General features: G+C 36.4%; 1 protein-coding gene across 2 annotated transcripts in view; it reads left to right on the forward strand.

Annotated features, from left to right (window-relative positions):
• The window catches only part of LOC149289049 (kinase suppressor of Ras 2), a 175,801-nt gene that overhangs the window by 97,329 nt on the left and 61,290 nt on the right, over positions 1-17,182 (forward strand). For both annotated transcript variants that reach the window (XM_089491065.1, XM_089491064.1), the window contains exon 5: positions 8,446-8,624. In XM_089491065.1, coding sequence (XP_089347191.1) covers positions 8,446-8,624 — 179 coding nt within the window. The remainder of the gene's footprint in view (positions 1-8,445; positions 8,625-17,182) is intronic.

Below are 17,182 nucleotides of genomic sequence, written 5' to 3' on the forward strand. Positions count from 1 at the left end.
ATCATGCAGCAGCATGTAAAAAAAAACCTCAGAAGAAGCCCCACTCGATAGAATTGGAAAAAGTTCAATGAACAGTGAAAGGATCACGCAATTTTAGCCAAATTAGAGCCAATTTACTTGAGGTGCAGCTGTCTCTCCAAAAATGTTATGAGCCCACCTGCAGTCCTAAAGCCTGTGAATTGCTGAATAAACCTCTATGTCTTCATCACTGTAAATGCTGTAGATATCAGACCATTAATCATACTCTGATTTAATAGCATTTCATTTCTGCCTGGCCACTAGAGTTAAGCATGGTTTATACACTATATGGGCAAAAGTATTGGGACACTGACCATTACACCAACAGGGGCTTTTATGACATAGTATTCTAGTTACAAAGTCATCATTATGTAGCTGGTCCTCCTTTTGTCGTGGCGGGTATGGGTGGCAGAAGTGAGTGCAAATCCTGACACACAACCAATTGTACAGTAACACACATCGACACACAAACCCATGCTAACACCATTCACTAACACAAAACACTTAACATCACACAGTAACACACACATTTAACACCATATACTCACACACATGCCTCTCATATCTGTACGTAGGGTTAGCGAAGGGGACTCTAAGGCTGAAATATACCCAAACCTCGCATCTCTGGAGGTGTATGAATGGGGGCGGAAGGAGGAAGTATTGACAGCTCCAGAGACTCGAAGCTGAAGTATACTTCAGTCTCAGAGACATTGTTGAGGAATTACACCCGAAACACTCAGCCCTTGGCCCACACCTAGTAATGATGATCTCCATCATCTATGCAGCATCTGCCTTTAGACCATAGAAATTATGCAGTAGAAGCTTAATGACTGGGTTTTTGTGGGGAGAGGGATGCATTGCCAGTATGTAATGTGACTTGGAGAGTAAAGATAATAAATATAATAAAAAAAAGCAAAAAGATATACATAATAAAAAGTAATGATATTGGTAGTAGTGGCGCATGAGAGCACAGAAAGAATCCAGTCACTCCAGGCATTGTGTATATTCTAGTGTACAATAATACATGTAGAATTGCTAGCAAAACGCACACAGAACCACGCTGCTAGTGCCCCAAGACTTTTAAATTAGATCTGCCAAGGGGCCCTCAGGTTTATTTTATTATTTTCTTTTTTTTTCCTGCAGAGAGAGAGGATGACACATACCTCCTGTCATTCCCCTCATCTTCATGTCCCTGTGGATTTTGTACACCCATTATTTTATGTTTTTTACTTTTTTGTATTCAACTTAGCATCCCTAACAACAGGTGACTGATTATCCAGAGGACCTTGAGGTGCATTCTGCATTCTATTAAAATAGAATCCAGTCCAGTCACCAGGATTTGATGTTAAAATAGCGTTACAATTACCTAACCATTAACAAAAGTCTTATGCTAATGTACATCTTCAAGTCATTAGGACAGGTCAGTGAAATACCATAAAGATTACTTATAATGTATAACAGTAAAGCATAACACTTAACCCCCTCTTGCACTGAAGAGAGTGCTAAGCAAGTTGGTAAAGCAGAATTAATCATGTTTTCCCGGTGGCACTCAAAGGGTTTAAAAAAAAAAAAACAAAAAAAAAACTAAAAAGTGCTTCTTTCTTCCATGTCCCTCAGGCAGATTTTACTGTTCTCTTCTCACTAATATATTTAGGATGTTCCTCTGAGGACTAGTTAGATGCCTGTGCAGTCAGTCGCCACGTGTGAGATAGAGAAGAATAGTCTTGTGAGTATAATAATGTGGTAGTGATGGATGGCACGTTGTATTTGGCTGCTTGGAATAGGAAATCCAGAGACATTGAATAAAATGTTTCTATTTCTTCCATACAGTGGCTGTATTTCAGACACGATGGCCATGTATCTATCCCTTCTAGGCTTTTATTTTTAGTATTTTTTTTAGAAACTCATTAATATAATCATCCTAAAGAATCATCCTGATCTGGATCAGAATCTAAAACATTAACTTGTTGCAGTAGAGTGGTTTAATTGTGAGATAATGTGAGGAATGACCTTGTAGGAATGGCAGGCAGGTTATGATATAGATATATATCATGGCTTGATGGCGCGTAAGGGAAATGCCTGGATATGGGAGAAAGAAAATGCACATTACTGGCAGAGAGTGAGGGCTGGAAAATGAATGGCTTGTAAGTGCCAGGAAAATGAGCATTCATGGGTGGGGAAGGGGCTGAAACATGAAATGTATATTACATACTATGCTAACCTCAATATCTCATGGGAGCTGCCATCTTAAATTGTTGTTTTCAGCATCTACATTATTTTTCCTCTCCATTAAATGGACACTCGAGTCATCATATTCACTTTAATATGTATGGTAGCTACATGGTCCCTTTTTAAATTTAAATTTTGTCTGAAAATGATACTTACCACTGTCCTGCTACCTATCTTTATCAAGTAAGCGTTTTTTTCTTTTTTTTCTTTTCTTTTAAGTTTGCACGTTGACCTACTGAGTAATTTAATATATATTCCAGAAACATTCTAACTTGAGTGCCTCAATTGCATGGCACCCTGGCAGCAGGCAGTAGGCCAGCAGCAGCATGAATGAAGAGCGCAAGCTGCAGTGAATACAGGGCTCCGCAAGAGATAAGAAGAAGAGGGGTAGGGAAGAACAGAGAGGGACAAGTGTGTGAGCTGAATAGATAACAGGAGAGTGTGTGTGTGTGTATGTTTGAATGTATATCTCTGTATGGTGTTAGAGTGAGTGTTCTGTGTATGTGTGTTGGTGTATGGCTATAGTGTGTGTGTAAGTGCATGATGTTAGCATATGAGTGAGTGCATGTTGTTAGCATGTGTGTCTGTGTTACTGTATGGTGTTATAGACGGTATGTATGGAGTATTTGGTGTTGGCATGAGAATGGGCAGATGTTAGTATGTGATGTTAACCTGAGTGTGCATGTTTGTCAGCACATGTTGTTAGAGTGTCAAGAGTATGCCTATGGCTAGTGGTGTGAGGGAGAAGATAGCTATAGTATGTGTATATGTGTAAGTGTTGGTGTTAGAGTAAGTTTATGTGTTATCATGTGCTTGTGTTTTAGTTATGGGGTGGGGGCACAAAAGAAATATTACACCCAGACACCACTAACCATTGGCTTAACATTAGATGCATTTATCTACAGTGAAGGTGACTTATACATAGATTTTCATGATTTCCTCCCCTCCCTAAAAGTAGTAGCAATAAGCATTTTTTAACATCTGATTCACAGAAAAAAGTTTACCATAGCACCTTTTAGGATGTTCATGCTACATTACAATATCAGCCTTGTATAAAGACGCTCTGTATTCACCACAGCTGGTGACTGTGATGTGTGATAATCTGTCTACATTAAGATTCTATCTGCAGATAGTCAACTGGTAAAATGTACTACCCTATATTTATTACCAGTCAAGATAATGCCTCCCCAGAGACCTGAACATTCTATATGTAATAAAAGAGATAACCTTGGTTGCCCCTCATATTTACACTATACGGGGTTTATGATGTGGGCTGTTTCTGCTTAAAATCTGTCATCTAAATTATAGGAATTTGAGAATCAATTTAATTTAGAACAATAATGCAAAGTGATGATTACAGGTGCACTGGCGCACTCAACCATGTTAGATTTTCACACATTTTTTTATTTAATATGCCTCATGATTTGAAATATTTTTTAATAGGTTAACAGCTGCACAAAGCTTATAATTCATCTAGAGTATTGTTATAAATATTCCAAGGGTAATATACTTGCTCTAATATCAACAGTCATAAAAATGTTTTGAGAAAATATCTTTTTCTACCATACAGTTTTTTTTTGTACATTATTTGTACCATAATTTTTTTTAAATATTAGTAATGCTATTATTAGAGAGCTATGTGGACTAAATAACCTAAAATGAAAATGCTTAATTTAAAGGAACAGTCATCTTTTTTTTTTTTTTACACATCCATTCATTCAATATATTTCTGCTGTTTGGTCACCAGCAGTGCCACCATCAGACATTTTGGAGCCCAATAAAAAACAGGGCCTGTACCGCTCTGTGATCCCAATGGGCCCCAAAGTTCAAGAAGGGGTTATCTGGGCCCCAAAGCCTGCAAAGGCCCAGTCCTAAAAAATGGGTCATGAGGGCCTGTGAAGTGGCAGATTAGGGCTGCCAGGCTTCCCTCATTGCCTGGGTCCAAAACAGAGGTACTGGTTGTGGCCATATTTGTGAACTCTCCAGCTAGAAGCTTCTCCAGTTCTCTGGGTCAGTACCCGAATGGGGGTGTTTCCCCTGATGTCAGTGGGCGTTCCCAACAACATCATTGGGCAGTCCTGGCCGCGTCCTGCAAGGGTTGGCTTCAGTTATCCAGGGCCAACAAATTCCCAGGTTATGGTTGTAGCCCCCTGATGGCGGCCCAGGTCACCAGTGTGCATGTAAGCAACATTCATCTTCATATATTAGCAAAGTATAACATTGCTTATTTACAAATTTTCTCATAAACAAGGTCTATTGTGCAGTCCATAGATAAGACTGAAAATAGTGTTACATTATAAAATGTATGACAGTTACTAATTCCTTTTCCGTAAAACTTACATTAAGTGGCAGGGTTTTCTTAATGTAGCCTTACAATTAAATATATATTAATGTAATATTTGATATGTATGTTTGCTACCTCCTGGTTTAATGAATGTAAGGGTATCTACAAACGTGACAGCTAAAACGTTAGTGTTGTAGATTTAATGGAAATTGATATATTTTACTATATTTGACAACAATCCACACATGATTTCTTACTTTGCATTTACCAGCGTGTTAAGCTTGGAAGGTTCCTATGTAACCGTGCCTTGGGGTATGTAGACGGTAAATAAAGATCCGTAATGATTTTAATTAGTGGGGGAAATATTTGCAATACAGTTTTGCAGGCTATAACCTGAATGGACAGGTGGATTTCGAGTTCTCTGAAACCTGCTGTGATTTACAGGTAAGTGACGTCATATGGTTCAAAGCTAAGGCAAGAAAGATATTAAAACAGAATAAATGATAATGGGGTAAGTATTGCCATGAGCTCTTAAAATCTAGTGGCTCATTTATACACTTCCTGCACTAATTCATTCCACATCATTTTATTTTTGCAATAAAATTATTATTATTGCAATTATTTTATTTTCTTAAAAAAAATGAAAGAAATAAAGCATCTGTCCAGAATCAGCCACCGTTTTAAATAATGAATGTTGTCATTAACCCTGTTTGAGTAGGAAATTGTCATTTTGTGTAAATATTTTTGGTCTTTAACTTGATTTATGGGTGGAGAGAAAGGCGGTTAGGGAATATGATCTGAGTCCTGCAGGAAACAGGCAGTGTGTGCAAATGTGCTAGGGTCGGAAGACCAGGGTACCTCCTTATAGAAATTTGGAATCAGTTTATTGCTCTTCTCTTTTGATCTATCACAGTGTTACTAACAGATAGGCCTATTTTGAGTGTGATATATAACACAATATAGCACACTGATGGACAACTTAATCTGTTCCTGAAAAACCTTTGTCCAGATTACCTAGAAGGGCAACCTCTTCAATAATTTGTGATAGAATGCTTATTGTTTAAACGTTACAGGAGCAATAGAAACCTATTTCCTATTATAGGCCACAGAGCATGCTGGGAATTAAAGTGCCACTCAAACAGACCGTTGCTTGTCAAAAGGTACGGCTCTCAGCTGCCATGTCAGGTTAAATATTGTTGTGCCAACAGGGCATGGCTACCTGACACATGCCTACAACAAAATAATCTCAGTGACAGAATACTGAAACATTACAGTGTTAAAAGGAAACTAACATGTATAATTAAAACATGAAACCTGTGGGGGGGTTTTTTTTAGTTTTTTTTTTAAATACATGTATATATTTCCCATATATGTCAGTATGACTTCATCTTCTCAATGACTCAGAAGAGTGACATAATATAGTTTCCATCATTAAAATAGTATAATAGACTTGGTCATTCTAGATCTGGTTAGTTTGGACATTATATGCATAGTGGGGACTGTTACAGGGAGAAAAACCCATGTGAGCGTATCAGCAAGTGTTGTCTTCACATTTTTATTATACCTGTGGTGTAAAATTTCTATTGTATTCATCTAGAGGTTGGTTTCTTCAGTAGGTTCCTTCATTGTATTTCTAATGAATCAGCAAAAGCGAATACAGTACCATTAGCTTTTTCATGGTTTGTACACTATCTATCTCAGCGATTATGAAAGCTAGTAGAAAACCTTCATAAAAAAGTTTCTTGTAACTTCAGAAAGCTTAAATGCTTCATTCTGGATTTTAAACCATAAACACTTGAATTTGATTTCAACCTAAAAAAAAAAGACCTGGGTGGCTTTCGAATATATGAGCCAAATTTTATATTAAATGTTGTTACTAAATATATTGTATACAAATATAAAATGACCTATACTATAACTCCAGCTGTAAAGCAAAGTTTCACCCCAATGGTTATCCACTTTTAAACTTGCTATGTTTGTGTTGACTGATAAAATTAAATATAAATGCACATAAAAGCCAGCTCTACTGGGGAGGAATCCATTTACTAAGGAAGTTTTAATTATACAGAAATTAATTATGAGGTTACTGCCTAAATTCAGCAAGAGGTGCAGGGTTTTAAGAGGTCCCCAAGGCCATCACTCTGTTACACAGGGTTAGACAAACAACCAGACAGTGGGCAACATTGGTTCTGGCAATTAAGTATAATGAGCGTCTGGTCAGAGGCAGATGAAGACTATTAAAAGTTTTGCAGTTTGCAACTTTAATGTTCGCATAATGATATACTAAAAAATGGATACTTCAAAGTTCCATATTTCCATACTTAAGAATATAGAAAATTTTAGCTCATATGCGGTAGGTAAACTTCCTCACTAGCCCAGTAAGGGTTCTTAATGGTACAGGGGGCTGCAAGGCTTTCGGTGGTGGTCCTAAATGGGGCTCTTTTACCAATGACTTTGGTGATGATTCGCTTTGGCCAAATGTACTTGTAGCAATTATTTACATCACTTGCAATTGAATGTACAGTAATCAGATAAAACAAAATGGTTTGTAGGTTTTATTCATACTCAATTCCTACAAAGCCAACCTTATTTCCAAGAAAACACCAGAAAGATGTTTAAAGTGCCACTTAACTCAGTATTCTGTATTATTACACAATAGCTCTGTGTCACTTTGTTTCTTTTATGTGGTTTCTAGTCATTCCCTTTCATAAATGTTATGTCCATACATAGAAATACTGTAATAACTTCAGGTGGAGTAATACATTGTTGAAACCCATGCAATTATAGGAGGATCTGTAACTAGGGTACTAGATACTAAAGCCTGCGGTACCGGGAAGACAGTGGATAATTCTTACAGATCAAAAAACCTTTGGGGTATAAACTGTTTTTTTTTTAAGGGTACCAAATAAGTGAGAGTTTGAAAAATGTTCAGCTTGACTGCCTTTTCATCTGACATCTCATCATGTGACCATGCTGCTTTCTCACCCCTATGAATTAAGAATTTTAGACTGACCAAGGGGGCAATATTGTCCTTCTCCCCCGCCTCCTCGAGCCAGCCCACACCCGACTTACATTTGATTAAATACCCCACATTATCTTGGACCAGTTTGGTTATATCATTTTCTTAAATTTCATTGTATTCTTTTCTCCAAAGGTTCACTTACAAAAGAACACAGAGACTTCTAAGAACCTTTTTTTTTTACTTTCTATGGCAAGAACCTATCAGTGCCTGCTTTTGTTCCAAGTAACAATTCTTTTCCCCAGTATAAAATGAAAATGATGCAAAATTTTACTTGTTATTTGTAATACTGTATTTAGTGTTAAATTCAGTGGTTTGAACAGAACCCTTAATGACATGTATTATTATATAACCTGTTTGAAAAAAAGAACATCCTATTGCAGTAAATGTTGCATTTAATTTGTGGCAGTCCTTTATCGAAATATGATTCCTAAGCCCACATAAATTTTCACAAGGTTCAGATGTTAACTTTTTATTTTTCACAGAATTATTGCTTTGGCAGATCCTTTGCTTTTTTTTTTTTAAACTTTTATTTGCGTATTAGTGAAGAAATACTTCATATTGTTTCCTGCTGATTTGAGTTCTATTGAGCAACTGGAAAAGTCTGTGTTCCTTTGTGCACCCCTGCCAAGGCTAATTATCCTAACGTAATCAGGTATGGATACTCTAAAGTCCAATAGCTGGGCTGCTTTGATGGTTGGATGGGGAAGCAATGGCTTCAACAAGCTGGCACCAGGGCTTGGTGTAAATATTGCAAGGTAATAATAGGTTGTCTGCACACTGTCTCAATCCTACCTCTTTTGTCACTAATGCATTTTTTTCTCTCCTTTTCGCCATAACTTCATCAGACATTTCTCCAACAACTTATACTGATTCTTTTTTTATTTTCTAACAGAACAAAGAAAAAGAACAAGCCTCTCAACCTCAAGATTCACAACAGTGTGGGCAGCTGTGAGAATATTCCATCACAAAGATCCCCGCTTCTTTCTGAACGTTCCTTACGTTCATTCTTTGTGGGCTACCCATCTTTTCTTCCATCCACTCCTCCTGTGCATACTGAACCCTCTTCTGCTAGTAAGTCTGACTTCGGAGAATTGAAAAAGAGATAAGGAACTCTATGGGGTTTATTTACTGAAGGTAAAGATTGCAGGAGAGTGATTTTAACCTTCTCATTCATTATGAAAGGCCAACACTAGCAGGCTGGAAGAGTGAAGGGCTGAGTTGACTCATAACTTTATGTATAAGGAGACTTAGAAGAAATCTCACTGATTTAACCATACGTTATAAAGGGCCAGCCATGCTCTTCCTGTAGCAGAAGCTAACTGGAGTTCGCTCTTCATAATGTTATGAAGTCAAGGAGCTGAAAAACAATTCTCCTAAAAACTTTCTTGTTAGTGATTTAATATCACTTTAGCCACCTATAAGTTATTATTCAGCTCCAGCTACAAAGAAGCATGTAATTTGTGTTAACTAATTCACTCTTTGGAGTAACTGATCATGCTTAGTATTAGTTTTTAAATTTGTTGCTTAGTTTATTGGTGCAGTTCTGCTCCCTCCAGCTTCCAACCAACGTAGTAAATTACATAAATGTAACACTTTTGTAGGTAAATACAGCATTAGAAACAGCATCCCTTGCAGACATATTTTCCCAACTGAGTAAAATTTTGCTTCATTCATATTTTGTGCTGGGAACAATGTATTGCCATATAACAAAAAAACAGGCCCCGATTGTTGCCGTAATATTTGATTGAGCCAAAAAACATGAGGCAACACTGAAAAACATGACAAGTTTTATAAGCTTTTAGAACCTCATATAGCTCTTCTTTATATGGGAAGCCAAACAAGGGTCGGACCATTGAATTTCCTACTTGGTCATCCAGTGCTCACAACTGCATTATCTATGATGCCTAGTGCGCCTTGGTCATTATGGGACTGTAAGTCTATTTCTGCTTATTCTCCATCCATTCCATCCCCATATAAGCCTATTAAATGTTTGAACGCTTTCTTAATTATGTGCCAAAGAAGCCTGTGTTTTGTATAGCCAGGAATGCTATTCTGTGCTTTTAAATGTCCCTCTTTCATGTCAGATCCAATAAGGCGCATTCGTTTAAATGTTTGTTTAAGAAGTTTTATTAAGGGTCACAATTGCATTACCACTCAGTGTTGACATTGGCTTAGTGACGTTGAGGTGGGAGATGAACAAATTTGTTATTAAGGAAGGGACACCTTTTCCGAATACAAAATCCGAATGCTATTCTGAATATGTTACAGACTCATGTAACACACTTGTTATTTTTCCATGCAAAAATGTTAGTCATGTTTCTCTAGAGAAGCGAAAAAGACAATAAATGGAAAAGACTAGAAAAGTCAAAACAAACCCCAGAACATTTTGGCTTAAATATATAGATGTTTCTTCTCTGTGTAATTAGTGAAATGTTTGTAAGAATGCTCCTTTGTTCTGGCTACACCTGCTCTTTTTATCTTTTCAAGATTCACCATATTATTTTCTGTGCAACAGACCAACAGGGTGTGAAGGTGATTTTTAGACATTGGTGTAGTTATGTTACAATATATATATATGGGTTATATTTAGGATGATTATATAATGCAGCTGATTTACTTGCTTTCCCAGCTTTGAACAACACCTTCATCAATCCAGATCTGCATAGTTGTCATAGGTTTTATTAACCTCCACCCAGTTAATACATTTTGTGTATGTTAGTGTTTGTTAATAGACTAGGATTGCCACATGTCCCAGTTTCCACCGGACAGTCTCAGAATAAAGAGTTAAGTCACAGGTCCTAGATTTACCTATTCTATGTCCCATGAAACACTTAGTTGGCGGCCATGTCTGCATTCTACCAGTGAGACTAGGATGCCTTTCTCTCTTCTCTCCCTTTCTTCTTTTCTCACTTCTGTCTGTTCTTTCTCTTGTCTTTCCTTTCTGTATCCTATCCTTTCTCTCCTTCCTGTGCACTTTCTTTTCTGTCATCTCACTTCTATTTCCTCTCCTTTCTCACTTTTCTCTCCCCTCTCATCACTCTCTGGTCTCTCCTGTCCTTTCTCTCAACCAAACCAAACATTGTATGTGCTATCTATAAAACCATGCCCATAGCCACACCCTCAGATACTCTTAGAGTGTTCAGGAGAAAGCACGGCTAAAGGTGGCAATGCTAGACAGCACACTGTGATGTCTCTGCAGTTTGTTGGAACAATAATACATCCATGGCTACACAAGACAAATGTAATTTTTTTACAACAATATATCAAATATACTATGTTTATACTATATATTGAAAATGTGAATACCCAAGTGTTCTGCGAATGGTAAGATCAGAACTGCAGAGTAGTGAATCTTTGGGATGAACATATTGGGAGGTGTTTTATTTGTAAAAAGAGGATTTCATCATTCTATCAGTACATCGTTATTAGTATAGCTATGTATTGCCATTCAGATAAGATAGCGTTAGTAGTAGTAAGGCACACAAATGGGAACACATCCAGTAGAGATAGGATGTTGTGGCTTTTTGTCCTTATAACTCTTATTCTCTTCAGTCAATGATTATCTGAGGGGAGGTTTAGATGTAAGGAAGCGTGGTAGATGGAACAGACTCATAAGAAGTGATAGAGGCTAATATATTAAGAGAATGTATGCATTCCCGGCATACAGATATCCTTAATGTAAGACAAGACCAAGGACTGATTAAGAGTCTTCACGTCAGGGAAAATGGGCAGACTAGATAGGCTGAATGGTTGTTATCTGCTGTGAATTTCAGTGTTTTTTATGTTTCTTATTTAGGACTGTAGCTAGGATGGTTTGGCCATGGAGTTTTTGCCATGTATGCTGCAACTTACATTTTTTAGTAGCACAGGTTACCATGGTAGTAAGAAGTCAACTTAGGATCTTTAGGCAGAGATCAGATTTGGTACAGTGGGACGCTTGCATCCGGGTTGCAGTTCATACTTGTAGCTTATAAATGAATGAATCTGCAAACTGCCTGCTTTTTTGAATCAACTCGACTCTCTTTCATTCAAGTATATGCAATTTGTGTGTGATTTCTTTTTGCAAATTTGAGTTGGTTGTAGTGAATTTGTGAGTTCAACATCCAAGTTTACTGCTGCAAACTTGTATTTTCAGCCAAGTCCCATACACTAGTGAATAGGCCACACTGCCAATTAGAAAAACATGCTAAATCTTTATCTTGAATGTTTAAATTCCTCTATTTAATGTTTTTATACTTTTTTATAACAAAGTAAACCAATTAAATTAAAACATTGGTAGATTGTCTCCACAGAGAAGTCTACCTAACATAGTAATGCTTGGATAAAACTTTCTAAGTGTTTGTCTACAAATGGAAACCCATTTAATGCATGTAGTAACAAAAGTGATATATAATTCTGGAAAGAACTTCAATAATGACCATATATATAAAGTTTTCAATTTGTCTATTGATTTTGCACCTGCATAATGTCTGAAAGGAGCCCTCTGGGATATTTTAAATAAGGTGATTGTGGGAAGTTTGGAGAATTAAATACCTATTACATCTGCCAGTGGAAGACTTTCATGTGCTGCCATTTTCATAGTGAGGTTGGAATATTGGCACCACACAACTACGTGTTTTGACTACCTAGGTTGTTAAGTGCAGCCTCAACTCCCATCTTACAAACAACCTACAAAGCGATCAGATAAATGGTAAAGTATTAGCCGTACGTTTTAGATATAATTAAAATGAATGGCTTCCAAAAAACAACTGAATTATTATTCATTAAGCTATCTTCAAAGGCATGTTTGAAGAAATCCATGGTTGTTGTGATCCAAAGTTGAGGTTGAGGTTTAGTCCAGAGTTGAAATTTAGAATGTTCTTTAAATGATAAAAGTAAGTTCAAAATTCTTGTTGCTAAGAGGGCTGATGCTCTGGCACACATTAGACAATATGACTCTAATATGACTTTGATTGCTCCTGAACACGTGTAAATATGTCCCGCATTGGGAAATAGTGAAGATTGGTTACATTACAATTCTTATTACTAGAAAGTAGAAGCATTAACCTTTAGACATCTGAATACATCTGAATACCTTAAACAGTCAGGGTCAGGATACACAGAATCACTATACTGCTCAGGAGAATTACTGAAACATCCACGAGGAGCAGTACAACTGAGCACTAGTATGTGGGTCATATGGCTGTAATATATATATATATATATATATATATATATATATATATATATCACACATATTACAGTATTTGAGTAACACAGAAAATGTTCTTCTTGCTTAACAGATTGCAATCTTGGTGTTCACCCATGTTCGTAGCTGGTAATTAGCTTGCTATGGTGATGGATGGACATATATTTACATGTACACATAGCTGCAGAAAGGATCAGTCCCAGACCCTGTGGCACTGCCAGACCAAATATCCATCAGCAATTTAATATAATCAGCATCACTGTCGTCACTTATGTCACAAGGGGGATCTTTTTGCAGCTGCTCATGTTGGGGGGAGGTCAGCATGTTCTGTTTAGGGAATGAGTAATACAAGCCAAATAAAATACAGGAAAATACAGAATAATTACAGGAAACATCTCCATGTTTAAACATGTATCTAACTCCTCTGGACTCCTCTGCCAGAGGGAACTGGGTGAGATTATTATGTAGTATTAGTTACAACTGGTTTAGCACATGCTATAGTAAATCATGTATTCCCTCAATTTAAATGAAAGTTAACAAAGGCTTTGATTCTTCTTTTTCAGTAATGAGTTGGCTTGAGATTTTTAATTTCTCGGTTTTCACCAACCTTTTCAGAAACCAAACTTTAAAGCGATCACATAACTCCAGTGCAAATTGTATTTGAATTATTGCTCAACTCAAATCAAGCCCGAGCTTTGCTTCAGTGGAAACTCAGCTGTGCTATACCAACATATTCTCGTGGCCACCACTAAAACTAAAATTTTGAGTTTACTGAATTGATTTAAATATGAATCATTGCCATGACAATTTAATTAACCTTTGATTTGTTATCTTATAAAAAATGTATAAGTAATAAAGTGCCATGCACCACAGAGCAGTCTTTTGGTGTCATCCTGATCACCTTCTGTGTTTGCAGCCCCTCAAGGTCCTATTCATTCTGTGAATCAGGGCTCCTTTCCACCTCATGTATGACATGCTATGCAAACAGTAGCCACAGTTCATGGTCACCATAGTTCCTCATAGGATCCAGAGTACATTAATATGGATGTGTTCACGTGATAGACGGGAGACTGTAACCTCTTTGTTCATTGTCAGTTTACAAATGGAAATATTAGAAAATTCTAATTTTCTAAATATGTTTTAGTTTTTTTGTTAAAACGTCATACATTTCCCTATACTTTGCTCTGTCCCAAATTAAAACCTCAGACAAGGAACTGTCAATGTTTAAGTCAATGAGAGTGTATCTGCTTTACAAACGCAAGGCCTATTATGTAAGGATTTGTAATTTGATGAATCTAAACTGAGCTCAGCTGAAGTTATTTATATATATTAATTTTAATATTGCCAGGAATTACAATTTGAATTCACTTTTTAAGTTCTCTGCCGTGTTAATTGTTCCAAATTCAGTAAACTGGTGGGGATCTGTAGAGAAATCAACAGTTCTGAAATAAATACTGAGTTTTAAAGGTTAGATTTGCAAAATTTTAATGGAAATAGGTGGATTTGTCTGGGTAGTTAATAGCTGCTAATATTTTACTTGTAGTGGTGGGGGGTAATATGTGTTGCCCAATAATGGTACTTATAAAGTTACTATGATATAAATTCAATTGACCATTGCAAGGTTCTTAAATAAAATTTGAGTTCATAAATTTCCTTAAACTGACATAAGCCCCAAGTACAACTGCCTAAAACATGTGGCAAGATTATGATATACTTTAGAGCAGTAAGGATACATCTTGCAAAACCTGTTTGTTACAAAAATACACAATACATTTTTTTTCACTTAGCCGCAACTACACTTATACATTAAAATTGTAATCAGTTATACATAATATTGGAGAATAACACTAGAATGAGCTAGTCTGTGAAAAAGTAATAAAGTAAAAATGCCTGTATTCTGTCAAACTAATTGTGGTCTTTATGCGGGACCCGGTGGAAGACAAAGGGTTAGCCATATTTTACAGGAAAATTGTCCAAGCATCTGGTGTAGTTTTTTTTTTTTTCTAAAATGAAATCACCAAATAGACCGGAACCCAGGAATTGTTTACTTGTGTCTCCCTGAATTAGATGGCTTCTGCTTGTTACATCACAGAGGACTGAAATAACCACATATTACACATACAATTCTGAGCTTTGATACAATGAGGGATGATAGAAAACAATGCAGCTGTCAAAGTTGATCTACGTGACTCTGTTGCATACCTTTCAAGAAGCTGATCTGCTTAGATTAGCCCTTTGAGTTTTACCGTACGCCATGTTTTCACTTCCTTTGATATAAACTCAGTTATAATTATTCATACAAATAGCTGTCACTGTGGCTGTAGCTGTGGTTTTGATGCCAAAAAAATATTAACCCGTCATCTGCCAGAGGAAAATCACTGATTATAATGTTGAGCATTACAAGCAGAATCAAAATGAGCCTTTGGTACATTAAAAAGTTAACCTTGGGTAAGACCTGCTTAACTTAGAGGAACCGAGGCGATTGCCCCAGGTTGCAACAAGGAAAATGTTAAAACTCCAGTAGGTATTTTCTTTTAGTCGAAATTAATGAATTTGTGCTGAATATCTTAAGAATCTCCTTGCGTTCTATTAGGTCTTTAGACAATCCATATACTGTAACTTGAGGGAAACATGCATTTCAGCTCATCACCCCTGATGACAGGCCCTGTATACATACCTTATAAGGGATAAGCAAATGCCAAAATATGTTAAGCAGGCTATTTCCTTTTACCATTGCTATTATGGCCATGTCCAAAAACCAGCTTGCTCTAAATATAAAAAAGTAAACATTTTCAAATGCACTCTAAGATTTCTAGGCAGTGACATGCAAATACAAGTCTCTTTTATGATTCTTGTCGTACTGTTACATGGTACTTTATACATACCTTTGAACAAAGCACAGATAGAATTGCATGATCCCAAGTATTCCACCTACATACAGCTGTTTCAGTCTTGTTAAAACTCGTTATGTAATATATCCCAAAACACTGAGAATTCCCATAACATGTTACTTATCTAACCATGCTCAGGATGTCAACCCAATCCCGAAAAACATGTTACATGAGAGGCTTCCTAATGTGTAGCACAATCTGCCTATGTGCCTAATCCAATTGTGCCAGTCACATAGTGTATTGCAGAATCTTTAGTCACTTGGGCCTAGATGTTAATATTTAATATTATGCCTACCCAGTTTCATTGTAAAAAAATGCAAGAGAAAATACAGTTGACCCCTGGTCTATAAGCTTATATTTTTAGTCAACATTAAGTACCTTAGTTGTATACCCTATATTAACTAATCACACACAAATCTCTTTGTGTTCTCTCTGTTGGTCTTCACCAAGTTCACAATCTGTTTTGCGTTCAAAGGCACTCAACATTAGGTTGAAATTTCCTTCAGTTGTTCTTTAGAAGGGTTCTTAACCAAGCCATTATGCACTCTAGAATGATTCCTTTGATCTAAATATATTAGCTTAAGTATTAGAATTGTTTATAATCAAAGATGCGGACCAAGTTATCATTTATTCCTTGACAGACTTATATTAATTTGACTTAATAGACAGATGTATTCTCTAATATTTAGTCTAATGTTTCGAGAGATAACCTATGAAAAGACTCTGTCCCGTTTGATATATTGTAAATTAATCCTGTTAATTTTGAGCACAATTATGTTAATGATGAAAGAGAATAATATAATCTTTACTCCTTTCCACTAAAATACGTATCTAACCTGGATATTCTAGTTTAACATGACATTGTTGAATATCTCCATAATATAGCAGCCTAAGACACAACTAGCAGAGAACATGTCTAATTTCTGTCCAATAAACATTGCTCAAAAGAGAGGGTACAAATGCAGCCGAGGGACTTGTTACCCTAGATGCCCGGATGCCTATAAATTAATTTAAAATAAAACAAAGACATTAAAAAAATGTGTTAGATATTGGTCCAAAGTCTCCAAAACAAAAACAAATGTAGAGGGTCATTTGCGTACATGCCCCCATTACCAGCCCTTTCCTGGAGGAAAGGTGTAACAAAGTAGAATCTTCTTGCCAATGCCAAGAATGCTGTTCTTAGAAGCACACGGTAAAGCTTAATATGTTTTAACTAAATGTTGCATTGCATTTATACTTTAACTGTGGAATTACTTGCTTGGAGTCCAAATATTTTTATTTTTCTGCATTTTTTCTCACTGTACAGTAAGCACTAGGGTTATATGAATTTATTTGTCACGTTCTGTTTGGAGCGTTTGGAGTTATGTCACTGGCCAGTCTAGAATTGTTAGCACTAGTTTTATCTAGTATAATTTCTAATTACTTATGCCACTGAGTTTTTTATGTATTTTGCTTTCACACAATATATAAAAAACTGGATTCATTTAATAATTGTAATATCTGATTTTAACTGTCCCCCTTTAAAAGGTATTTAGGGCTCAAATACAAGC

Source organism: Sceloporus occidentalis, unplaced genomic scaffold (assembly GCF_023333645.1).
Source record: "Sceloporus occidentalis isolate IW3139 unplaced genomic scaffold, rSceOcc1.0.p SCAF_48, whole genome shotgun sequence".
Taxonomy (NCBI): domain Eukaryota; kingdom Metazoa; phylum Chordata; class Lepidosauria; order Squamata; family Phrynosomatidae; genus Sceloporus; species Sceloporus occidentalis.